The sequence below is a fragment of the Felis catus genome, chromosome B2 (assembly GCF_018350175.1).
Source record: "Felis catus isolate Fca126 chromosome B2, F.catus_Fca126_mat1.0, whole genome shotgun sequence".
In the NCBI taxonomy this organism is placed as follows: Eukaryota; Metazoa; Chordata; class Mammalia; order Carnivora; family Felidae; genus Felis; species Felis catus.
This window is the reverse complement of record NC_058372.1, coordinates 86,233,496-86,259,865: the sequence shown is the minus strand read 5'-3', so window position 1 is coordinate 86,259,865 and position 26,370 is coordinate 86,233,496. Positions and strand designations below refer to the sequence as shown.

Below are 26,370 nucleotides of genomic sequence, written 5' to 3'. Positions count from 1 at the left end.
AGAGAGACAAAGAGACAGAGAGTGAGCAGGGAGGAGCAGAAAGAGAGAGACACAGAGTCCAAAGCAAGCTCCAGGCTCTGAGCTGTCAGCAAAGAGCCCAATGCAGGGCTCGAACCCATGAACCGTGAGATCATGACTTTAGCTGAAGTTGGAAGCTTAATCGACTGAGCCACTTGTACTGTTACATTTTAGAAGAAAAAGATTTTCACTTTCATAGTTTCTGTTATTAAGTTACTATTGAAGGTTTAGGGTGCCCAAACTGGGGGATTTTAAATTTCAGACTTATTGAAAATTATATTGTTATAGTTTCATTCACTGAAGAATCTAAATATTGATTCTACAGTTTTCAAGACACTGGGTAAGAGGTATCTTAGCATTTTTATTTCTAGATCTAACTGAAGATATAATCTGAAGATTGACCATATTAGAAAACAGATTTGGATAGCCACCTTATAAGCTATAAAGATTTTTAGAATTTAAAAATAGAAACACAGTTCTTAAAGGCTGAATTAAGAAGTCAACACTAACCTGTATCCATATACTTGTAGTCATACACATGGAAAAGACAGTTGAGTGTTTTTACATTAAAATAATCATTGTTATATGGATGCTGTTTAGTTTTTTCTACTCCTGAAGTGAGGAAAACAGTTACTTTTATATTATCTCTTTGCTTAATTTGAAGGTAAATATTAAAAACAAATGGCTCTCTTAAATTATATTTAATGAGGAGAATAAAAATTATGTCAATTGTATAACGGAAAAATTTGGTAAATATTGTAGATTATTTTGCTTTTTAAAAAAGTGTTTATATTTGAGAGAGAGTGCAAGCAGGAGAGGGGTAGAGAGAATGGGAAACAGAGAATCTGAAGTAGGCTCTGTGCTGACAGCAGAGAGCCCTATACAGGGCTGCAACCCATGAACTGTGAGACCACAGCATGACCTGAAGTCGGATGCTTAACCGACTAGGCCACTCAGGCACCCCGATTATTTTGCTTTTGATAAACACTTTTCTGCATATCTCTTACATGGCTATTTGAGTAAAAAGTTATCTCCAGCAGGAGTGCCTGGGTGGCTCAGTTTGTTAAGAGTCCAACTTCGGCTCAGGTGGTGATCTCATGGTTCGAGGGTTTGAGCCCCGCATCGGGTTCTGTGCTGTCAGCTCAGAGCCTGGAGCTTGCTTCGGATTCTGTGTCTCCTCTCTCTGCTCCTTCCCCCATCTCTCTCTCTCTTAAAAATAAATAAACATTAAAAAAATAAAAAAAAATTATCTCCAGAAGAGTTAATTCTTCTTCAGGAGTAAACAGTTAAAAACATTTCATTTCTTTGAGAAAGAGCTCATCTGAAGAGACTAGGTGACAATGTAGTTCTCCAAATCACATCAATATTTGTCTATAGCTTTTCTGGAATAAATGTTTGCCCTATAAATGAATTTACAAGTCAAAAAATAAATTACTTGACTAGATTGCTAAACTAAGAGATGTTAGGAAATATAGAGTTTCTGGCTTTCTTTTCTTGTATAGGATCATCTAGAGCATCATCTCTGTAACCTCAGAGACTTATCAAAATTGAAGCAGGTCTCTTAAGGTGCTGCCAAAGACTCTATGGTGGTCTCACCTTTGGTGGTCTCACCTTTGGTGGTCTCACCTTTGGTGGATCCATTCTGACCACTGAGTTTCTGAGTTCTTCCTTTGGTCCAGTCTTCTCCCAAGTCCCTGAGGCCATGCAGCTCCAGACTCCATATAGTACAAGTCTGGTCTTTCACAAGACTTCTCCCAGGTTAAGGGAACCCAACCATCTGTCCTTCACTCTCCTCTTCCAGACATCTGCTCCGGACTTCTGTGCCTTCCTATTTGAGTACTCTCTTTCACATATAGAGAAGTATTCATGCCTTCCTCTGCCCTCTTCTAATTATTTGTCTGTTCCTGGACTATCATTTCTTGTCTGTTGCCCCAACCTGTGGAAATCACATAGTGCTTTAGTTACTGGAATGAACTTTCTTTTATCATCTAAAACTTGGGTCTGCTAATTACCTGCCCTGCTTCAGTTGGTGGAACTATTTCTACGTCTCAGTTTCTCTCAGTTTTCCCTGTCTCACTACAGTGAATAAGATCATATCTGAAAGACATTTGAGGCTGGAGATTATTGGGGTGACGGGAAGAAAAGGGCTTAAAGGATCAAGAATTTTGCTTAATTGAACTTGTTGTCAATGTGCTTTGTACTGAATTCAGGATTAGTGTATTTTTTTCTTTCAAAGTTCACAAATCTGAAGATGGAAGATGAGCTTTCAATTTTTTTCGTCATTGCATATAACTTGCTAGGGAAATAGTTTTTTTTTTTTCAACGTTTATTTATTTTTGGGACAGAGAGAGACAGAGCATGAACGGGGGAGGGGCAGAGAGAGAGGGAGACACAGAATCGGAAACAGGCTCCAGGCTCTGAGCCATCAGCCCAGAGCCTGACGCGGGGCTCGAACTCACGGACTGCGAGATCGTGACCTGGCTGAAGTCGGACGCTTAACCGACTGCGCCACCCAGGCGCCCCACTAGGGAAATAGTTTTACTAGGTAATTTAATAAGGGAATCGGATGGATTGAGGTGTTTTGTCAAGTAACTAATGGAACTATTAGGATTTTAGTCGTAATTAGATATCCAGACTAGAAATCCTGAAGCAGATCAGATGTTCAGACTATACAACTTACTGAATATCCTCTACAGAGAACTTCTGATTTCCAAGATGGGCATGGAATGTGAATCTGGAGCCACTTGTTTTCTTGGATGAAGGCCAGACAAAGGTGCATCACAATCCCATAGCAAAGGTATGTATCGAGAAGGGCTCATCAGACTCAAATGTCTTATGATTTTGAACCCAGGTTGCACTACAACAAAATGTAGCTGGCCTTAAAGCAACGTTTTTCAGAGTATTACTTCAACCACTGCTTTTAGTGATGTAAATTAGCATTATAGAAAAACAGAGTTTCTATGATGAAATATATTTTAGAACTGCTGAGTCAAATAAAAGTAAGCAAACTTCTTTATTGAAGGGCATCCCAAGCACTTTAATATATGAAAGTGCACTGTGAATCTTCAAAAAATGAATATTTTGTGAAGTATTCTGCAAATGTTTTTGATCATGTACTCAAATTTTATTCAACGAAAACTACAAAAAACAAATGTTTGACGCTAGTCTAATTTGGGACATAGATTTAGGGAACCCATTTGATGCAGTGTTCAGATGCAGAGTGATCATTAGCAAACATCATCATTTACTAAAATAAATAACATATGTTGACAAATGTAACGAATAGCCAAATGGTCACGCAAATGTTTCCTTGTGCTTCTAAGCTCATAAACCCTAAAAATAGTATTTTGTACTTGAAGTAATTATAGTTTGCATAATTAAAATCCTGAGTTTTAGGTCTGGCTACTGATTTGGGTCTTAATATTTTTTATTATGGCAGAAACTGGCAATCCCGGAGGGAGGCTTAACCTTGAAAAATAATCTTTTTGCTCTTTTTTATGAAACTGTGTGTTGTAGGAACCGATGGCCCTGCCAGTTTCTGGGACTTGGTTGTTTTCTTGTTGACTGATGGCTACATACCCATTGTTAAGGTGTTCCAAAAATTTGTTAAAGTCCTCTTTAGGTGTGATGAAGGGGAAAAAGACTAGAAAGGCAAAATTGAATTTTCTATCCAGAAAGAATTTTTCAGTTTCCCCCAAGCCAGTTCTATCCTCAAGGAAGCTTGTCAGACTGCTTAAAATATGATACGGTCTGAGTTACCACTACGACCAGCTTGTTTTAGACATGGAGTTCCCAAAGCAGTGTCTGCTCTACAAGGATTTTTGTTTCTTTGTTTCAGAGTACCTGGCTACTGAGAGTAAGTTACCAAATACTCAATATTCTTCCTATCTCTAGGATGCCTCCAGTCATGTTCTCTGACTTTTCTCCGTGATGAAAACCACTTTCTCTGCCTACCCCACAACAGAGAAGTAATTTGGAGATACTCATGTAATCATCACATGATCTTATAAGATGTTGTTATTATTCCTGTCTTCCATGAGAGGAAATGGAGGTGAAGAGAAAGAACTGACCTTCCCAAGGCCACACAGTTGGTAGTGAGAAAGCTGTGTTGAACGTGAGCAGTCCTTGTCCAGAGCCCAGACACTTCAAGCCACTACATCACACCCCTCTTGTCAGCTAAAGGGAGATCCTAATCATTACAATGCATTGCAGTGGACCATGACGGTGCATAAGATACTATGACGCTTGCTTCCATTTTTTCATGATCTAGAGTTTGAGAAAGGTGCATTGTGGCTTTACTCACACTGTATGTCTGCTTATAAATTTTCACTGACTTTATGTCACACTGCAGTATGAATCATTTGAAACCAACCAGCCTAGTCTATATTTGTCAGTGTAAATGTCAAGCACTCTATATTCTGAGCTTTTATTTCAACACTCGAATGCTTTATCTAATGTTATTCTTCATGGACATACCACTATAATCAGTCATGTTTGTTTGTTTATTTATTTATTTATTTAAATATATGAAATTTATTGTCAAATTGGTTTCCATACAACACCCAGTGCTCATCCCAACAGGTGCCCTCCTCAATAACCATCACCCACCCTCCCTCCCTCCCATCCCCCATCAGCCAGGCATATTTATTTAACTTATCCTGCTTCCAAGGCTTTGTTCATATTTCCATTATAAGGAATATCCACACATCTTTTCAGATTGTCTAATTAAATTATTTCTTCAAGGACTATTTCACAACTCACTTCTTTCATAAAAATACTGACCACTTTACCTGCTGTCTCGAAACTTGTCTTTGAAACTTCTGAAATATATTTTAAATACAAAATATATTTTGCATCACAGTGGATGTGACCTTTGAGTGTAATCTTAAGGATGCTAAGAGTTCATTGGCCAGAAAAACAGCCTGGGCTCTGGATGGTGTGGGAACTATCACAGAAGAGCAAACATGACAGAGCATTCCAAGGGAAAAGCTTAGAAAAATTGGTAAAAGCCAAATATTAAAAAAAAGTATGAAACTTCCTACCAATTGAGGAATATGTCCTGAAAACAATGAGAAATCAAGGAAAGATCCTAAAAAGTGCATAACTTTTTGAAAAAATGGCTAATCAACCCTATAGCTGAATTCTGTCTTCCTATTGCCTTTTATTTGGTTTTCTCATAGTGGCAGTGTGGAGAGATGATTTTCAAGCCTTCAAGAAATTATCGCTTTAAGCCAGGTAGGAAATGTTGAAGACCACAGTGCAATGAATGGGGCAAGAGCAGTGGACTAGAAGAAAGAAGATGTATGTAAGAGATAGTTGATGATCAAGTAAATGTGGGGAAAAGGAAGAGAAAGAATCAAGAATCACTTCTAAATTTTTGATTTGGACAACATAATTTGTAATAGTACCATTAAGTGAGTGAAAGATTAAGAGGGGAAGTGGGTGTTAAAATCCTTTCATTGTGGGCTATCGAAGGCCATGGGTCTGTAGGAAGTGAGATGACAACAGACAACTGGAAGTCAGAGGCATATGGCTGAAGAGAGAAGTTCAAAATGGATACATAACTTGTGATGATAGGCTGTTCGTAATTGTTGATTCCATATACTTGAATAAAAACAATCAGGGGATATGCAAGGTGAGGCCTTCCAAGCTTGGATCAAGGCAGAACGAAGAGTTGGATAGATTCTCCTGTTTCCCACACAGAAACCCAAATCAATGGATCCAAGTTCAGCCCCAAATCCACTGAAACAATGCAAAATTAAGGAAACAAGCCAGTGTACAATAGTTTATGTGTTACACTGACTGTCATTTTTTGATTTAGTATTTGTAATAAATGTATAATCTGTCAAATATATTGTTTTTAAGTTTTAATTCAATATATACAGGGGATCCAGATTTGCACGTGCGTCAAAATGAATCTTCTCGAGTGAATGATTTTGAATGGAAGCATCATAAATAACCAGCACTAACTATTGCACATTTAAATTGAATTCTTTTATTTTAAATATTCACAGTACAGGAATTCATTAAGCCTGAATAGAACATCATTATTTACACATCCAAGGAATAACTCCAGTGGTAAATCAGTGAAGTACTTACGTTGAATATAGGAAATATGATTGAAGAAAGAGAATTCTTCTTACACATACAGGCTCAAACCCTTTATACATTTATTTCTGCCTTGGGATCTTAGCATGGATCATTGAAGTCACTATTAATTGCTGAACATAATTTCAAAAAATTATAACAATAGCAATCATACCATATATTTATATAAACCTAGAAAGACATCAATGGGCCAGAATCCACATTACGTTGGCATTTTTAAGGGAAGGAAATTTCAAATGACATCTCCAGTTTAATTTGTGGAAAACACAAGTTCTTCAACTAGCTGAATATACAGATTTCCTATGGCATTTTGCTTTGCATGGCTTATTAAAATATTTGCTTAGCTGCCATAACATGTTATGTTATTTACAAGTTGAATCAATGAAGGGGACAATGTGTAGCAAACTAAGAGCCCAGAGCAATGTTCGTTGAATGCCATACACATATAACATCGTGGTCAGTGAAGTTGGCCTCCACACTGCCAGCACTGACTACTTAACATTTGGATTGATTTTCTCCAGGCTATAGCAAGGATCAGTTGCCTGAGTTTCAGCTTTTCTTACTGTTATAGTAACTTCACTGAAGCTGTTCAAATTGAACTTGAATGAACCAAACTTGTGTAAATAAATAAATAAATAAACGTATAAATAGGATCCCCACTGTTTTAATCACATGGCAACAAAATTACCTTCCAATAGTATAAATGCTTATATTGGTGTTTTAAGTCACCTAGTGCTATGTTCTAGTCTTACTATATTATGATCAATAACTAATTTCATTTGGGAAGTGGTCATTGGTCCACATATATTATCTGTTTAGAATTAAGCCCTTTCAAAAGCACAAGTATATTTTCTGAAAAAGAACACAAAACAGAAACAAAAACATAAACAAAACTTCACGGAATGAAGTAATTTCTGTTCCCAAAGACTACTGCAAATGATCAGCATGTGGAGGCTTGGTGTTATTCAGCAAAATTCGTATTTTCTGTAGAATCTCTATTTTTTTTTTTCTTAAAACCCAAGTTACTGAGAAAAAGATTTTTTCCCCTCTTCTGCCAAGCACACTGATTGGCTGGTCACACTGCCTGGATGTTCTCTACATCATTGCCCAACTTGATGTTGTACAGACCTGGCCTCAAGTGTTTAGCATTCCCACACCTCTCACCATACCCCCCGACCACCCCTGGCAGTAGTACTGATTTTGGCAGTGTAAAAAAACAAAAGACACACCATTCTTGATTGTAGAAAAAGCTGCCAGAATATTGTGTTCATAGTACGGAACTGATTGAGATATTTTTCACATCTTCATGCTTTTATAATAGTAAATTGCTATGCAGTAAATTGTGTCATTTGCCAACAAATGATTTTATTTGTTGTATTTTATTGCCAACGAGAGACTCCAAGAAGAAAATTGGGGAGGGGGGGATTTTACCCCATTATGCTGCCAAGTTAGAAAAAAAGCAAAGCAGCATTGTCTATTGGCTCATTAGCACTAACATTTTCACTTTACTCAAGTTTAAAAAGAATTTTTGAAAGGATGTGAATCATGCACACAGATTGAGATGAAGCCAATGTATGAGCTGGCAGTGTAAATGCCTCTCTAAAGTTGCATGATTCACTAATGGCATGCATTTTTTCACCTAATATAACACAACCTTAATATCTTCATATAATTCCTAACACATTTTATTTCAAACATGCACTGGCTACTAAAATAAGATTTTAAAGAAAAGCTGATGTTTGATATAAAATAATCATGTCTTTTCAAGTGTGGAAAAATACTCTACAAAAAAATAAGTAGAAAAGTGGTTTCTGATCAATGTGTGATTTTATCTATAAAAATTCAGATGACTAATTAGTGTGCTTACAACAACCCTATGGGGTCTGCATTGCAATAATACACATACAGAAAGTTAATAGCGTTAAACAACTATTAGCACAATGCAATTAAATCCTTATCAGAAATAACCTATAAACTGTACATTTGGCATTTAGGTTTCAGAATATTTTTAAGAGTCCACTTAAATATGACAATACAATAGTGCAAAATCACATTACATTAAGAAAACATACAATTATCACCCAAATGGTTTATGGATTACTGACCCTTACAATTCACATATTGGCTAGAATTGGCACATTTTATTTCACCATGATAGTTTTGACCTTCTTTACTTGAGTGTACATTGTTTTATTCAAAGTTACACTTGAACTACACAGAAGAAGTATAGGCATATGTGTGTGTGTATGTGTGTTCTTGAGGAAATGAGAGAAGAGAAAGTATGTAAAGTCCCCACTCTTTATTTGCAAAACTCCACTGCATTTTTTTTAGCAACCATTTAATTAGAGTTCCTAAGGAAATTGCCTGGTAACTATTTTCTCTTCTTTCTTATGGCTCCCAGAGCAGTGACATGGCCACATGGAAGAGAGCAAGGAGGAAAGAAGGAAAATTCTAGAAAAGTATATGGCAGCCCATGCTCCGTGCCAGGCTAACTAAACCAGAATGTCTAATCAAGAAATCAAGATTTATGAAGTGACTATAATGTAAAGTCTACCACACTGTTGACACATGAGATGTCAGTGACCTCCCCCCGCCTCTCCCGCAAAAGCTAGTGGATTGTGCGATGGATTGTGACACCTGAAGCTTGGGTTCGAATCCTTGGTTTACCACTCTTTTCTTCCTTTCTGCAGCTTTGTGAACTTGAATCTACACTGAGACTTGTTAACTCTTTACTTTTTCCCTTTAAAAACCTCTATTAGGTTTTTAGATTGTTTTTAGGTTGTTTTAGATTCAGAATAAACCGCATTATTCCAATGATTAATCTCAATAATTTCTCTCAAATTATTGCATTCCCGCCAGCAAACATTACTTTTTACCTTCAGCTCACATATGATTTATGAAAATGTTATTTTTATTTTGTCACAATTACTCCATCAACCCTGTCTCCTACCAAATCCAATCTTAAGTTAAAAAAAATAAAAAAATAAAAAAGAGGGAGGGGAAAAGGTCCACATGAATAAATATACTGATTTTGAAGGCTGCCATCATGCTGATAGCTCAAGAGATTTAAATTTTTATTTAAGAGTAATAAAGATGTCATTGTTTTCACTACTTTTTTCTATCTCCATTTCCAATGCTATATAGCCTGTTCATCTTCCAGCACAAGAGCTCTCATTGTTTTGAATGTAAAGCATCTATGAGCTAAATGATGTTTTTTTCCCCCCGTAAATCAACTCCTGCTCTCAAGTATGATAGTCTTTGTCCTTCGAGTCATTATTTTTAAATAATATATAAGATATTCAAGATAGGTCATCTATTATCTAAAAAGGAGACAGCTCCTGCCTTTACATAGAATGAGATATTCTTGGTCTGTTTAAGGCTCTTAAAGAAGAAAGCCAGTATTTGGAAGGCCTGATCTCATTACAGTCCCTGGAGACACATATCCCATCCCAGATGATAGTAAGCTCTCTTCTGGCAATCTGGCCTTGGACGAGGAAGACGTCTTCAGGATTGTCTCATCTGAGGGACTGAAGGTGGCTAATGAGGCCAGTCCAAGATGGGGGGTGCACCGTTGTAATTCTGGCACGTATTTCTTGCACAATGAGTAGTGTGGGGTTGTTAAGTTAGTCTGGGTACCGTATCTGTGGAGACTGATTTTCTATCTCCTGCACCTTCATTAATCAAAATGGAATGCAGCCTTGTGTGTAAGAGTCAGCATAGTTAACATACTTCTCCGAAAAAAAAAAATCACTCTGAAAACTTCTCAGATAAAATGTATATTTGTTTCTCCTAATGAAATTCCAACAAGCTCTAATTTAACATTCTTTGTGTATACAAGAAATTCAATAATTTGGTTGTCAGATAACTCAGAAAAGTAATTTTTGAAATTTTCTAATGTGTCTGAAATAAATGTTTCTAATGTTCTTTAAAGTGAGATGATTATGAACTACTTAAAACTACTATTTTGAATGTTATTAATTTTTTTCACACATACATATAAAAAATTCCTTAAGTTTACTTTTTTGTTTTATTACAGTATAACTTAGAAATTGTGCAAATGAACAGCTGAGATTAGTCATGTCAAAATTTTATTATGCAATTAGCAATTAGAGTAGTCTTACAGTCTGGCTAGGAATTATTTTTATTTCTGCACCACTAAACAAATACATTCCTGTTTATTGAATTTATACTCTAACATTTTTAAAGTAACTTTTAGAATTTTTTTTAACTTTAGGAAAAGTAGCTGAGGACCTGATTCTGTTTCTAACTTATGTCATTAACTGGCTCTGTGGCCAAGCTGATGTGGAGGAACTCAGGTTGTTGAATATTTCTGGGCCTCTTTCCTTACCAGCCAATCACTTCTGAGAATCTTCCTGCTACTCCATTCTGTGACATGAGCTATGCCAACTAATAATAAGCTAAATTAACTGTTAACTTACGGATTGTTCATAACAGTGAGGGGAAATTAAGCCTGCTGGAGATCCAATTATTTTAAGAAATGGAGCATGTGTGTACTGATGCAAATAATGCCTGTGTGCTACCAAGGCCAGCTCCCCACACCCCTTCCAGTACTTAGCAATTACAGAAGATGTGAATGCATGCTTCCACACTGTATTTATTTGTTTCTCTTATTCTGAAGGTTGTTCCTTCGGCTTATTTAAATTTGCAGCGATTCTTATAAGCTGTCTGCTTAATTAACATCTTCAGTTTGGGAACTGAAATTGTGGAGACAGTTTGGAGTTCCCCACAATGATCTTTTATTATAACAAATGATACTCATTGAACATATTTTCTCTTCACTTAAGTGTTATTTCATTTGTCCTCACAAAAATATGCATCAGGAATATGCTACCTCCACTTTACAGATGCAAAATCTGAGGCTTACAGGAGTCACATAATTTGTATGCAGTTAGTTGTATACAGTTAGTGCCTGTATACAGGCAGAGCTGGGATTCAATTGTAAATCTGGGTCATCAAAAATCCATGTGCTACAGATAGCTCATTGTTATATGCCGGTTGCAAATTACTTTTCTACCCATCAAACAAAGACTTTGGGACACTGAAAATAAATTCTCTTAAACATATACAGCTCCTTAGCAGATCAAAGAAGAATAAAATTTTATGGTTGTAAAGGATCTTAGTAATTGGGCAGTCCAATTTTTCGTGTTACAAATTCAAACATGCATTTAGAACCTAAAAAGAGAAAGAGAGATATGCTCTCCAGGTATATATACTTTGCTTTTCCTAATAATTTCTCCAGGACAAGATTGAGCAGGTCTTTTGTGCAGACTGATTGTTTCCAGAGATGGCCCCACATTAGTATCATCTACGGAGCGTTTACAATTGTTTGTCTCTGGGTCCCATTTCCAACCGATCAGATCAGATCTCTCGAGATCTGGCATCCACAATTTTAAATCCTCTCCAGGTGATCCACATGTGCATCTAGGCTTGAGAAATACTGCTATGAATGAACCACCCACAACTTAGAAGAAGATTTGGAGACTGTAGATAACCTGTCCCAAGTCAAGGGATTAGTCAGTACCGTGCTCATGTATGAAATGATGAGGCATATAGAATGTCTTGGCTCTTGAAGTTGAGAAAACACTTCACTGACATACTCGGGAAAATTCTAGGTGAATTTAAGAAGGATGTTAACATTGCAGGTGAATTTTAAGAAGACATTAGCATGTATCGGTTAAGCAAAAGAATACATTCCGTTTTACAGGTGGCTAACACACAGGCCTCAAACCTGACAGCAGCATATCAGAACTACCTGGGGATATTTTGAAAATACAGATTCCAGCTCCCATCTCAGACCGGATAATCAGAAACTGTATATTATTTATACTTTTCAAAATGATTCTTATGCAACTGATCCAAGAAGTTCCAGTGACATAGGTGTGTTGAGAAATGCTGACTGCTGACTGGCTTAGGATGGCTTATAAACTATAGCACGGAGCAGAATAACTTAGGAAAAGGATCAAAAGCATGCTATTTTTTTTAACTTATTTGAAGAGATTCCAATTACACGAGCAAGATCAAGGAATCAGTATTGTTCATAAGTAACCTCTGGTGATTCTAGGTCTGTTGACCCAGGAACCAGGCTTTGCAGTAACACTGAAAGGCAGCTGGCATTGGAGAGGTTCTTTTTAAATTATTTTTTTACAATATTTTCAAAGTAGATCAAATGAAAAATATATAGTAACTATGAGTTAAGAGTAACTAAAGTGTTTAGATATAGTCAATCTGGCTTCCTCAAATATCCACTCCCTGTTTTATTGTCATCTGGGGATTTGCAATGTGCCTTCCTCTGCCTTCCTGAAATTTTTGCATTGATAAAAAGTTTTAGATTATTGTAATAAGAATGTGGGTGATATAGAAAAATCTATAATATTTTAAATTAATGCTCATTAAATGGTTGTTTTTCTATGGGCAGTTAAGGTCTTAGTGGGTAGTGAGTACATGAATTGCAAAACATGAGGTAGAGAATGAAGGGGAAGTTAGTTAAAGGAAGAAGTTTAGTTAATTGAGCACTTTTTATATTCCAAGCATTGGATTACGTTTTTCCATATATTAGTTTAGATAATCAATTTTATACTTTAAATGCTTATTTAGAGAAATAAGAGGGAAATCCGTTTGAAACATTTACTTCCAAAAAATTATATGGTCATTGGAATTTCATTTGCAAACATATGCATATATCAGTTTAGATCTTAGATGAGAGAATAACTGTGCCAGAAGGAACTTGGCAAACAACAAGGTCCAGAAAAGTTAGGTGGCTTTCTCAGAACTATAGTTTGTTGAACCTATAACCCAGTGTAGCATTATTCATATTTCTGGTTTAGTAGGCTCTCTCTCATTTTTGTTCTGTTACCTGCTGTGTATAATGTTTATGAATATGGATGCATTCAACATGAATTACTGAGAGGGAGACCACTTTGGATACTGGTTGAGCTTGCCCAATTGCAAAATGCTACAAAATCTTTAGATGAGAGAAACCTGAAAAGAATATCATCTGAATTGACTGATGTTTGCAATACAAACGAGTGCAGTTAGGGAGGAAGGAAACTGGATTTCTCTCTGTGCATAGTTTGGTAATAAATACATGCCCTTCACAGTGCTTGCATTTACATTCTCCTCAAATACCAGGTGTCTTTCCTATTAGAAACAGTTGGCATTAACATTTGAATATAATGTTAACATGTTTCCAATCCTTTTAAATCTTTCTGGAGATGTTACTTCTTTTGGGGTGCTAGAATGCAATAAGATTGGAAGGAATAAAGCCTTCCTTTGCATCTAAGCAGTAAACTGAACAATGAAATAAATATCATATACAACCTCTAACTGATGTCAATAAGCTGGAACTATTATCACACATAAAAAAATTCTGCATGATCCCCAAAACAATTTCCTTATTCATTGAACAAATATTTGCCTCCTCTGTTTTAGGCACTGTGCTTATCTTTTAGATCCTGAAGTCTGCATATCTAACAGTTTGCTTGGAATTAATTCATTAAGAAGTTCCTCTAAATGAGATCAGAGTTCAAGGGAACTCAAAGATATGGTTAAGCACAAAGTCATAATGAAAGGACCCAAATCTTGTTTTGGTAATATTACTTCATGCAAAGACATTTTCTAGGTGATTACCTTAAGACTCATGGAATCTAGTTTGAAAATAGGCATGCAAAAAGATATTAATAGTATAGTTTCCTATTCTTTCCATATTTAACCTCCAATTGGAGGCAAAAATGTAAAGCCGCAGCAAATAATTCTTAAATATTCTGTCACTTCACACCTCAAGTGCTCTAAGCTTTCTAAGCCCTCACAACAGAAAACATTTATGCACATTCTAGGATTATCAGGACTTATGTAGTACATGCACAAATTTTAGCTGATATTGGTTTCCCACTAGGATAACTTTTTTTTCCTGTTGCTGTTTCATATTGTAAAATTTATGGCTGTCATAGAATATGACTGTCATGTCTTTTTTCAGAGTATAATACTGCTGGGTATGAAGAATTCATTATACATTCTTACTGCAAATACCTATAATGATTACTATTTATATATTCTTACCAGTAAGTCTTACAATAATTAACATTTAAATATTCAGACCATTGAAAGTAACAGATTTTTGATATTTTGGAATAAAACTTTTTAAATGGTTTATTCTCTTTTTATATCCACAATTTATCCTCTGGCATAATTATTTGTTTCTATAACCAATGGCAAGTTAATTTTGTTGAATCAATATCTTTCACCATGAGATATCCTTTAAAAGAGTTACAATCCACAGGATTTATTTAAAAAGTGTCTGAGAACCATATACCATCATGAGGGTTGCATTTCACTTAACATGTGGTGAAAGCCCATTTCCTTCTGTCCAAGCACAACTCCTAAAATATTTAAGACAGAAAGAATGCTAACAAGTTTGATATCTTATTTACTGTGTACTTTTTCAAAAGTCAAAGTGCTTCCACATAGAGTGTACCATTCCACAGGCCCTAATTATACCAATAAGGCATTCACATTTTTAGGAGTTGCAACATACTTCTTTTGTTAGGTGAGAATTTGAAGAAAAGAATATAGAATTAAAAGATACAGCACCTTTACATTCCAATCTTGGCCATGGCAGTAGCTGCGTGTGTGTGTGTGTGTGTGTGTGTGTGTGCGTGTGTGTGTGTGATATGTGTGTGAACATGTTTCTTTCATAAATATTATCTCTGGATCTGATTTACTCATAAGTAGAATAAAGGAATTGGCGTGCAAACATTGCTATAATGCCATCTAGCCCTAAAACCTATGGATAAATGGGCCCATAACGGATGGGGTAAGTTGACTCGTTCATTTTGGCACTTCAAATTCAGAAAAGTTAAACTTCTGGGAGTTGGTAGCAGGTTTTCAATAGACAGATGTGCCAGTTAGTCACTTGGTGTTATTACCTTGGCTTGGGTCACATTATCAACAGGTGATCATAGACAGTCTACAAAAGAGACCAAGTTCATAGTTGACAAGAGAGGCGATGTGTTCAGGTTTATCAGTTCTTTGAAATCATGAGCACCCACCATAACAAAGATGGGTTGTCATGACAATGAATGCATTTCTGCTTTTGAAGAAGCAGATGCTTGCTAAACTTGTTAGCCAGGCATCCTGTTTAGATCCCTATGCTTTTTACAGGCCCAAAAGATAACAAAGTAAGTGTAAATATATGAATTAGACTGTTTTAACATGATGAAATAAATGTGGGTGGAGATCTGTTCTTATGTAAGAGGGCATCCACACAAACATACTATTTCTTGATGCAGTGTGGTTAGAAGAGATAATATGGAGGGAAGCAAAACTGGATCAAATGAGTAAACAAAGTTTGCAGCTCAGAAATATGTCAAATCCCTAAGCAACTGGGGAAATTTGCTACCTCATTTTCATTAAATCAGCAGTGACTCAAATCAACTCCATTGAGAGTAGTATGTGCATAAACATAGGCTCAAAGAAAGCTTCTGTGTACCTCTCCACTGAATTGTAAGCTCCTATAGGGCAGTGATAGTACCTTGCTCATCTTTATCTCTGGTTAGGGTGTTGCCTGACACAAAAGACCTGTTCAACATGGGTAAGAAATGAATTTGAGGATCAAACATTTCTCCATCTAATGCAGGGATCTTCCTCTGTTCCAATCCTTCTAGTGTTCCAGAGAGCCCATTCGTACACAAGGGAGTCTGGAGTACTTACTGAACTGAAGTTTGCCTCTATCTGACTTTCATTTGATGTAGCAGATTGTGAATTTGTGTTCAACTGCTAATGTTGACATGTCGCAGGACAATTAGAATTAGATCCAAATGGATGTCATCAGAACATCCCAATTCTTTTGTTGGGTTTTTGGCCTGAATGGAATAAAGTCATTAAAGAGTCTTTTGGGAAATGCTTTCTTTAACATCCCATCTTTTCTCACCTACTAATAATTTCTGCTTATATCCAGTCCTTAACCTTACAGAGGAAAAATGCTGTATAGCAACTGGAGATTCAGGGATGAATTTTTCAAAAAAATCTTAGAGTAATGAAAAATTTATTTTGGTCTGTAAAGCCCTCATAGCCATGGTCATGTATGCTGTATATGAATAATTACTAAAATGAAATATAAAACATCGTCTCCAGTTAATATTTCTAGGCTAGAACTGTTACTCCATGGAAACAAACAAAAATTTCCCATGACTTTCAATGACAATCATTGATTCATTCAATAAATATGCATTGAGATCTTACTCCGTATTAGCATTGTGTTTTCTATAGATCCCCCCTTTTACTGTGTTTAACATCTTACATTTACAACTTAATGATAATTTTATTTAAGTTATTTTAAATGATAGGACAAACCTCTGAAATGTTTTGTCTATGTGACTGTCTGTATGGCAAATAGAAACTTTTAAATATTGGGGCTAGGGAACAAATATGGTAAATTGATATGTTATTCAAAATTGTACATAAATGTACCATGTATAAATATGATTTTTATCTATACACATCCTTTTCCTTTGTTATTTGGGGAAATTGCTTTATTATAATAATGAGTGTTAGGACTGGGAAGAGAACTGTCTTAGATATTCTTAAGTGTTGTCAGGATTATTTCCCAGGTTCTAAAAGTCCCCCCAAATTGGATATGTAAAAATACTTGAATAATTTAACTTAAGATCATGAGAACAGGTAGCTGCATTTGCAAGACAGCTTAATGAAAATAAATGAGAAGTCTACTAGTTTCCTGAATAAAACAGTTCTGCTTCAGTCTCTTTCTTATTCATTATATGAATAATTTTTCCTTCACAAAAAATGTGGTAAACAGGTAAAAAATAGATCAAATAGAGGCAGTTATACACTTTGTTCACTTCAAAGTCAAAGAGGTTAGAACTCAATTACCAATGCTTTTCCTTTGTTACATTATGCAAAGTTGGAACTAGAAATTATGATATTTAGTGAAAATATTTCATATTTTAAGTGTGCATCTTCATTTCCCAAATAGATTAAACAGCTGACCAATGTAGAAACAACAATCATATCACAAACTCACATTACAAACAACTACCAAAATGTGGAAAAAAATGTTTACAAATGGTAGCAAAGAATAAATTAACTTTCAGTGCACATAATTAGGTATATACAGGATAATTTAAAACCAAAGGGAGTGATTGCTAATGCTGAGCTCTCAAAAATCTCCATCAAAATATACATGTTACCCAAGAGAGAGTGATAAAAATAAATTGTGACACAAAAGCAGAATGTTGTCTCTCTTCTTATCCTCAAAACTTGGATGATAGCTCATCAAAATAATTTCTCCAAGTGTGCAAATGATGGAAAACTTTAATTCCAAAACCATTTCTCTAAATTACCCACAGATTTATATTCTTGATGCCTTTTCACATGATCACAAGCCAAGCATGCATGTGATTCCCAAAATCGTGGAAGGTTTACTGTGAAATCCTTCCTCCAGTTAAAGTAACTAAGGTATAACTTATTGTTTTTGTCAACTTCTTTCAGATATTTTGCGAGCTCACTGGGAGAGTTATAATCTTCCACATGAATGAATGAATCTGCTGGAATATAATTCTCATAATTTTCCCTAGACGGCCCCAGAACAACAGGGACAGAACCGGCTAGAAAAGCATTGTAGAGCTTTTCTGTGATGTAATCTTTGTGGATTGAGTTTTCAAAAGACAGATAAAATTTGCAAGTAGATATGGTAGGAATCAAATTTTTATCATTCACATACTCTCCAAATGCTTGCCCGTATGTATGGATTTCAATGCTTTTGCTCAGCTCATTGTAATACTTGACCCTCGCATGCTCAGGATTCCAGTTACTCACAACCCAGCACACTAACTTCTCTTTGCTTGGCACTTCAAACACGAAGGGGTTTGTGCTCACCGTCAAGAAGCCATAAGGCACTTGGATATCTGAGTCACGGCGGTAAGTCAGAGTCAAGTTGAACAGGTGCTCAATGCCACTCTTTTGGGGCGTGTGGGTTGGTGATTCCAAATTCATCCAAATCCATTTCTGGAAGGGTGGCCTAGCCTGCTGAGGTAAGTTAGTCAGATCCCAACTGATGTCTCGGTGATGGATCAGAACCGCGTGAGATTTGTTGTATAGGGAACGGTCTGTGGTAAGATGGCATCCTTGGATGTTGAACATTGTTTGGCAAGATGTAAGGTCAAAGGTCTGCCCAAATGGCCACACCCAAATCAGGATAGTAGTTTCATTAAAATAATCAGTTTTGGTGGAGAAGAAGTTTTTCATTTTCAGCACTGAGCTGGCTGACTCCATTGGACTGAAGATCCAGCTGTTGGTGGGCTTGATGTAAATGAGCAGACATGCCATGAAACAACCCAGGATAATGCAGACAATTAAAAATGGGCGGAGAATTCCTTTGGATGCTGATGTCATAATTTTTTCTGTGAAACAGAGAGAGAAAGATAGGGAGGGGTAGCGACAAAATGTTAACCATAATTGGAGATCAACAAGTGGTACATCTCAAAATACACTTAATCACAAAATCAATTGCCTTTTCCTTTTTCAGTGTTATTAAACCATTGAGAGAATTAGAGCTTTTGTTAAGCCAAGAAACTGCTTTTAAAAGGAAGTTTCCCTTGAACTCTAAAAATAATAAATCAGAATTTGTTATAAAAGTACCAGCATATCTTCAAGCTGAGTTACATCTTTTTCAATGCCATCCTTACCTGTTATATTTTTATTTGCGTCTACAAAAATGGCATAACAAAGACTGTCACCACTGAAGGTATGACTAAAATCTTTAGTACTTTGACACCACATCAGATTTGTGAACATTCCCTAGTTAATATAATCACTTATTCACTAGTGTGCTTTTAGAGATTGTGATACAACTTTGTAGTTCAGATGGAATTCTTGGCATGTTATCTTCACTGTCTGAAGTCACAAATCATCCTGTAAAAAATAGCAACTTTTGGTTTGATATCCGCTTTTTTACTTTGTTTCATTTTGTCTTTTATTTAAGTACACTGACAACAAAAATTTGATAAATTAAAACTTCTTGTTTAACTTTAAATGTTTACTTTTTCTTACCATTTTTCCTGTTTACTTTTAGTAATCTGTTAGTACACCCAGGATCTACTAGGCATTCTCACTTACATGGTATTGGGTCATTAAAACAAGCTTTTTGGTTTTTTCTTTTTTAGCATTAAACTGTCATTAGTTAATAAAGATAAATGGATTCTCAAAATATATTCCACAGCATTGATCTTGTGAATCATAGTAGGTTGAAACTAAAAAGATGAATCAAAGCTTTTTAAAAACTTTTTTAAATACAAGAATCTTCAAGGTGTTTCCTCTTTGACATTCACGTCTTATGAATATGAACACAAAGATAAGATATGTAATATGTTTACAAAACTGTCTTTTGATCAAATTCTTACTGGTCCTCGGAAGCTCATTATTCTTCTCACCAACATAATGTGGCCTAACGATTTCAGATTCACTAAAATATTTTGAAATCTTGATCAAAACTAGTGTAGAAACATTAGATGTGGCCTTGTGTGCAAGCGTGGCACCAGGGCAGCTGGGAGCCTCTCCTGGGGAGGGGGAGGCGGAGGGACAGGTTTTGATTCCCACCATGGCTATCACAGTTTCAGTTACTTAAAGTTTGCACTTGCCCGACAACACTATTTTCATTCCTAAAGAGATTAACATGCGGATCTGGCAGTAGACGGAAGTTAAGTGGAGACCAAATAACTTTGCCAACTGCAGTTGATTATTTGTCGGTTCCTAAACAGACAGATGCTGAGGAGTGGACGTCCTGGGATGAAGATACACCCACAAGTGTAGATTGAAGGAGGGAATGGGGATGTGATGACACAACAAAATACTGTGGAACTGGAACCTATTTTCAGGACATGACACCAACTATAAGGAAAACGTAGAATCATTATTAAGAAGAGAGAACCATTACATTTTGGCTTCCCAGATGGTAGCACAGGTTTCTCTAGTAGATTAACAGCTACACAATATGTGCCTTTTATTCGTCAGTCTCCTGAATTAGGCAACTTGGATACCTGGCAGGAAAATACCAACGCATGGGAAGGAGAAGAAGATGCAGCCTGGCAAGCGGAAGAAGTTCTGAGGCAGCACAAGATGGCAGACAGAGAAAATAAAGGAAGAAAATGGAAAAGGAGGCACAGTGGCTGATGAAGAAGGAACAACACAAAATTGGTGCGAAGCTTTCATAACAAGTGCTCTTCACATGTCATAGTGCCAGGAGGAGAAATATGAGCTCAACAACTCAAGCAACATTTTGAGGGATTTAAGAGTATTTTCAAGAGTACAAAAACACAGTGTTTGATTTTAATGCATTCATCAGACCATCTAGGACACCAGGATTCTCTCAGAGTACCTCGAGATCTCAGTGATTGAGACTCACAGGAAAGAAAAAGACCCCTGAGGCAATAGTTTTTTCAACATGCTCCAAGTGTAAGGCAATTGTTTGCTGTAGAGAAAATATTACAAATGGAATACACCAGTATCTCTTCTAGCTAGTGTTTCTAACTAAATAAATGGGTGTAGGGGTGCCTGGATGGCTCAGTGGGTTAAGCGGCTGACTTCGGCTCAGGTCATGATCTCGCGTTTCATGAATTTGAGCCCCATATTGGGCTCCATGCTGACAGCTCAGAGCCTGGAGCCTGCTTTAGATTCTGTGTCTATCGCTCTCTCCCCCTTCCCCACTCGCATTCTGTCTGTCTCTCTCTCCAAAATAAATAAACATTAAAAAATTTTAAATAAATGGGTGTAAATAGTTTTATGGTAGGAAAGAAGTCTGTGATGCTTTCCTTTGCTATGCATAATGATAAAATAATTTTAAATATTCTTTTGTTTCCATGATTATCTGACTTAAATCAGACAAACTGGAGGGCTTTCTTTATTTTTGTTGGCAGAAGGTGGTATTGGTATACATTTCCTCTAATTTGAACTTGAATTGTTTATGTTTAATATGACATTAATGGATTTGATGACTTTGGTTTTTAAGAAAATGACACTAAATGCAATAATTCTATTTATCATATTTTATACATCACTGTTTTCCTTTAGATGGTATTGTAATGCTGTACATAGTTGTAATTTATATTGTAGGTATAAATTGAAAATCAGCAAAGTGACAAATTTGATTTGTATTATTAGAACTTGTGAAGTTTTTTAAAAAAATTTTTCATGTTTATTGATTTTCAAGAGAGAGACAGAGTGAAAGCAGGTTAGGGGCAGACAGACAGGGAGACACAGAATCTGCAGCAGGCTCCAGGCTCTGAGCTGTCAGCACAGAGCCCTACTCTGGGCTCGAACTCACAGACGGTGAGATAATGAGCTGAGATGAAGTCGGATGCTTAATCAATGAGCCACCCAGGTGCCCCTAACTTGTGAGTTTTAAAAACTAGTATTGGGTGATGGGCATTGAGGAGAGCACTTGTTGGGATGAGCACTGAGTGTTGTATGTAAGCCAATTTGACAATAAATTATATTAAAAATAAAAAAATAAAAAAAAATAAAAACTAGTATTAGTAGTTTTTCCCTTTTGTTATAGATTTTAAGATGCTACAGTGTTTTAAATAGCTTAGTCCCTCTCACACAAAGGTCATTGATTTATAAATGCAGAAAGCCTTCAGTTCCAATATTTCAAAGCTTTTAGATGATTTCCGTATCAATTTTATATATCTGTCAAAATGCAGTTTACCATGTTGTTGGCTAAGATAATATTATTGATTCATTAAATTTTCAACTGAGATAGGAATAATATTTTTATTTTTGGGTGTTGACTGGCTTCAAAATTGTTTCAAGGAAAAAGATATATACTGTGTTCATAGGAAAGAAATAGATTTGATAGTTTAAAATCCTATTATTTTTTCTCCACAATTAAAATACATCCAGACTAATTTTCTATGGCTTTAGAATTTTTTAAGGATTTTTACTTTCATAAAAGTTGTCCAAAATTAACATTCTGTGGTTTTTTAAAAAATGTTACAGGTACTCTAAACTATAGCTCAAATGTTTGAATTAAAATATTTCATAAAATCACAGACTATACAGTGAGATCACCCTAAGTCCTCATCCTAAGCTCCCAGACTAAATGTGATTGTGAAACCAGTTGAAATTTAACTTTGGGGGGCGCCTGGGTGGCGCAGTCGGTTAAGCGTCCGACTTCAGCCAGGTCACGATCTCGCGGTCCGTGAGTTCGAGCCCCGCGTCGGGCTCTGGGCTGATGGCTCGGAGCCTGGAGCCTGTTTCCGATTCTGTGTCTCCCTCTCTCTTTGTCCCTCCCCCGTTCATGCTCTGTCTCTCTCTGTCCCAAAAATAAATAAACGTTGAAAAAAAAAATTAAAAAAAAAAAAAAGAAATTTAACTTTGGTAAAAAGCTGCTTTTTGCAGTCCCAAGCCACACTGTCAGTCATCATGTTTATTAGAGTTTCTGCCAAAATACTCCTAATTAAATAGAATAGACTCGAATTTTTAGTAATATATGTATCTCTTCCCTTATTTATATTTATTTATTTTTAGTCATGGGAATGCTACATGATTTCTCTAAATTTGGGGTTCATTAAAGGGTAACCTCTCCTTTAGTACAATAAATTTTACTGCTTTTCCCAAATAGTTGACAAGTATTGAAGTCTGCTTTGGTTATGCCTTTCATGGGTGTGGGATTTTACTTTTTTGTTTGTTCTTGATTTTTGTTTAATTAGAAGTAAAAATTGGTTAGAAATTATAGTTTGTTTGATTAATTAGAGGTTTTTCTTATGGAAGGAATAAGTAACAATACTGGGGGAAAAAAAAGAAACACTAGATGTTTCCTTCCAGAAAAAAAGGGAGAAATTTAAAAAAAAAATCACATTTTTTTATACGGCTTTTTTTTTTTTAATTTTTTTTTCCACGTTTATTTATTTTTGGGACAGAGAGAGACAGAGCATGAACGGGGGAGGGGCAGAGAGAGAGGAAGACACAGAATCGGAAACAGGCTCCAGGCTCTGAGCCATCAGCCCAGAGCCCCACGCGGGGCTCGAACTCCCGGACCGCGAGATCGTGACCTGGCTGAAGTCGGACGCTTAACCAACTGCGCCACCCAGGCGCCCCTATACGGCTTTTTTTGAAAGCATATGACATTTGCTATGTAGTAAAGCTTGATTTTGTGCATCCAAAGATTCTGGATATTGTACTCTGGAGCACTCCTAGGACAAATTTTGGAATCCAAGACTGAGACTTACCATCAAAGTTAGCTATCCAGTCAATAACAAAAGGAAAATAAGTGTCTACCAACTATGTCCAGAAACTATTTTTAAATGTTTATTTTTATGTATTATTTTTGTCATTTAAAAATTTGTTGCTTTAGGTATATTTCTTACAAATAGCATATACTTGGATTTGTTTTTTGTTTGGTTTCATTTTTGAGGTATAATTAACATATAATATTATATTAATTCCAGGTGTACAACATAATAATATACAGTTGACCCTTAAACCACACAGGTTTGAATTGCACAAGTTCACTTCTATGCAGATTTTTTTACAGTACTGTAAGTGCATTTTTCTCTTCCTTGTGATTTTCTTAATAATATTTTTTCCCTCTAACTTACTTTATTGTAGAAATACAGTATATAATACATATAACATACAAAATATGTGTTAGTCAACTATTTATGTTATCAGTAAGGCTTATAGTCAACTGCAGGCTATTAGTAGTTAAGCTTTTGGGGAGTCAAAAATTTTATGTGGGTTTTCAACACCCATAACTTCTGAATTGTTTAAGGTCAACTGTACAATGAAATGAGCACCACATATATCCCACATATATATACCTTTTTTTCTTGTGTTGAGAACTTTTAAGATCTACTCTTTTAGCAACTTTCAAATATACGATACAGTATTATTTACTATAGTCACCATGCTATACCTTACATCCCCAGGAAATCTGTACCTTTTTTTTTTTAAATTTAAATTCAAGTTACAGTGTTGTCATGGCTTCAGGAATAGAACCCAGTAATTCATCTCTTCCATGTGACACCCAGTGCTCATCCCAACAAGTTCCCTCCACAATGCCTGTCACCACCCATTAACCCATTCCCCCACCAACTTACCCTCCAGCAACCCTCAGTTTGTTCTCTGTATTTAAAAGTCTCCTATGGTTTGCCTCCCTCTGTATTATCTTATTTTTCCTTCCCTTGTGTTTCTCAAATTCCACATGAGTGAAAACATATGATATCTGTCTTTTCTCTGACTGACTTATAAATGTTTTATTTATTTGGTGAGAAAGAACATGAATGGGGGAAGGGCAGAGAGAGGGAAAGAGAGAGAATCCCAAGCAGGCTCCAAGCTCGACATGGAGCCCAATGCAGGGCTAAGTCTCAGGACTGAGAGCATGACTTGAGCCAAAAATCAAGAGTTGGATGCTCAATGGACTGAACTACCCAGGTGCCCCCAGAAACTATTAATTAACCCCTGAGTTAAAGAGATAACCAGAAAGGAATATGAATGAAATCTCAACTCTTTATAACTAAATGACATGGTACTACATGTCAAATTTTGTGGAATGTACTTAAAATACTACTTTAAAGGAAATTACCAGGTTTGCACAGTTTTGGGGAAATTAATATATTGGTCAACTGAATAAAGTGGACAAAGAAAAATGATCCAAAGCTAAATAAATAAGAAGTAAAAAATTAAGATAGGGATTGAAATTAAAATCGAGAGCAGAAATTTGAGGTGATTACTAACATCACATTAACTATGTGAGGTGATGAATGTTAAGTAAACTTATTGTAGTAATAGTTTTGCAATATCTACATATATCAAATTATTATGTTGTATACCTTAAACTCATAAAGCATTGTATGTCAATTATAACTCAATAAAACTGGAAAAAATACTAAGATGAACCCCAGGCAAGAATAATTAAGAAAAAAGAAATTCAATTTATTTTATATTTTTTAAGAAGTTCATTTTAAATATCAAAAAGAGTAAATGATTCTTGATGTAACATAAAAAAATAAGAAATGACTATATTGAGTAATTTTACATTCATGAATTTGAAAAACTGATGAAATGAATGGTTATATATCTACACAAATAGAAAAATAAGAAAAATGCCAATTTTAGTAAGAAATTCTTATTAAACAAATAGCAGTGAGAAAAGTGGAATTGATAAATGGTAACTGAAAACAAACAGCAGACCTAGATGATTTGTAGGAGTGATATCAACATTTCAATGGCTAGAGAATACTACTGTCATTTATTAAAAAAAATCTAATAAACAGAAAAATAAGCAAAGAAGCTTAACTCATTATATGAAGCCAATTATTACCCTATTACCAAAAGAAAATATAAAAAGTTAAAAAAAGTATTTCATTTATGAACACAGATGTAAAAATACAAACATTTTGCAATAAAGATTATTAAAAATATATTATGACACAATTCAAGAATAGGTTTTTGTAGGTTCATGTACATTTGATCCCACTCTATAAATTTAAATATTTGGACAATCTTTGAACTTTTTCTAGATCTTGGGATCTACAGACTGAGAAAATTTACTGGAAGAAGGATCTCCTCTTTAATGGAGTAATACTAACCTTTAATATCCATGATTGGACTCAGCAATTAGGTTTTTTTCCTCCTATGGCACCAATGTTTAATGGTGTTTAGAAATGTTCTCATTGAAAGTTTCCTTAAATGCTTTCTGAATCGAAATGCATTGGCAAAAACTGCATAAGTGATATCAATTCATTATGATCAGGTTACAACTTTAATAGTCTCCATTTAATAAATGCTCACTCTCAGCTAGGCCTTGTGCCAAGCACTTTGCACACATCATTTCCTTTAATCTTTATAGAATCTCTAGCAAGAAGGTCTTTTATCACTTCTTCACAGATGAGAAAACTGAGGGCCAGAGATATGACTAACTAGCTTAACCATTGCGTTCTGCTCTTTCTTGCCTTCCACAATCTTCTTTGAATAATACAAACATCAGTAGTCTGTTGAGATGCACTTAGCACCTCAAGTTTCATTGTCTTGATTTCTCTGGCCTCTCTATCTTTTACTCCATAATTGAGGAGTACTTATCTATGCATTAAATTTAGAGCAATTTCCCTTAACAAGAAACTTGAAACTTATATGAAACTTATTAGTGTCAAAGATTGATCTTAGCACTGACGTTAACATACATACATACACACACTTATCCTCACTGTAATCCCA

The 26,370-nt window shown here is 35.6% G+C and overlaps 1 protein-coding gene, 1 long non-coding RNA gene and 1 pseudogene across 11 annotated transcripts in view; 2 read left to right on the top strand and 1 right to left on the bottom strand.

Annotated features, from left to right (window-relative positions):
* The window catches only part of LOC109499783, a 166,716-nt gene extending 157,769 nt beyond the window's left edge, over positions 1-8,947 (top strand). For 4 of the 7 annotated variants that reach the window (XR_006598059.1, XR_002742370.2, XR_006598065.1 and 1 more), the window contains 2 exons: positions 2,715-2,815; positions 3,913-4,525. This is a non-coding gene — a long non-coding RNA (uncharacterized LOC109499783). Of the gene's footprint in view, positions 1-2,714; positions 2,816-3,856; positions 4,526-5,198; positions 5,254-8,527 lie in introns of those variants that run through there. The other 3 variants (XR_006598061.1, XR_006598060.1, XR_006598064.1) reach the window with 3 other exon arrangements.
* Positions 5,991-26,370, bottom strand: part of FUT9 (fucosyltransferase 9) — a 210,227-nt gene continuing 189,847 nt past the window's right edge. For all 4 annotated transcript variants that reach the window (XM_019830970.3, XM_006944368.5, XM_045057861.1 and 1 more), the window contains one exon: positions 5,991-18,560. In XM_019830970.3, the coding sequence (XP_019686529.2) occupies positions 17,473-18,560 (1,088 nt within the window). In that variant the 3' untranslated portion in view covers positions 5,991-17,472. The remainder of the gene's footprint in view (positions 18,561-26,370) is intronic.
* Positions 19,764-20,721, top strand: LOC101082657 (annotated as a pseudogene).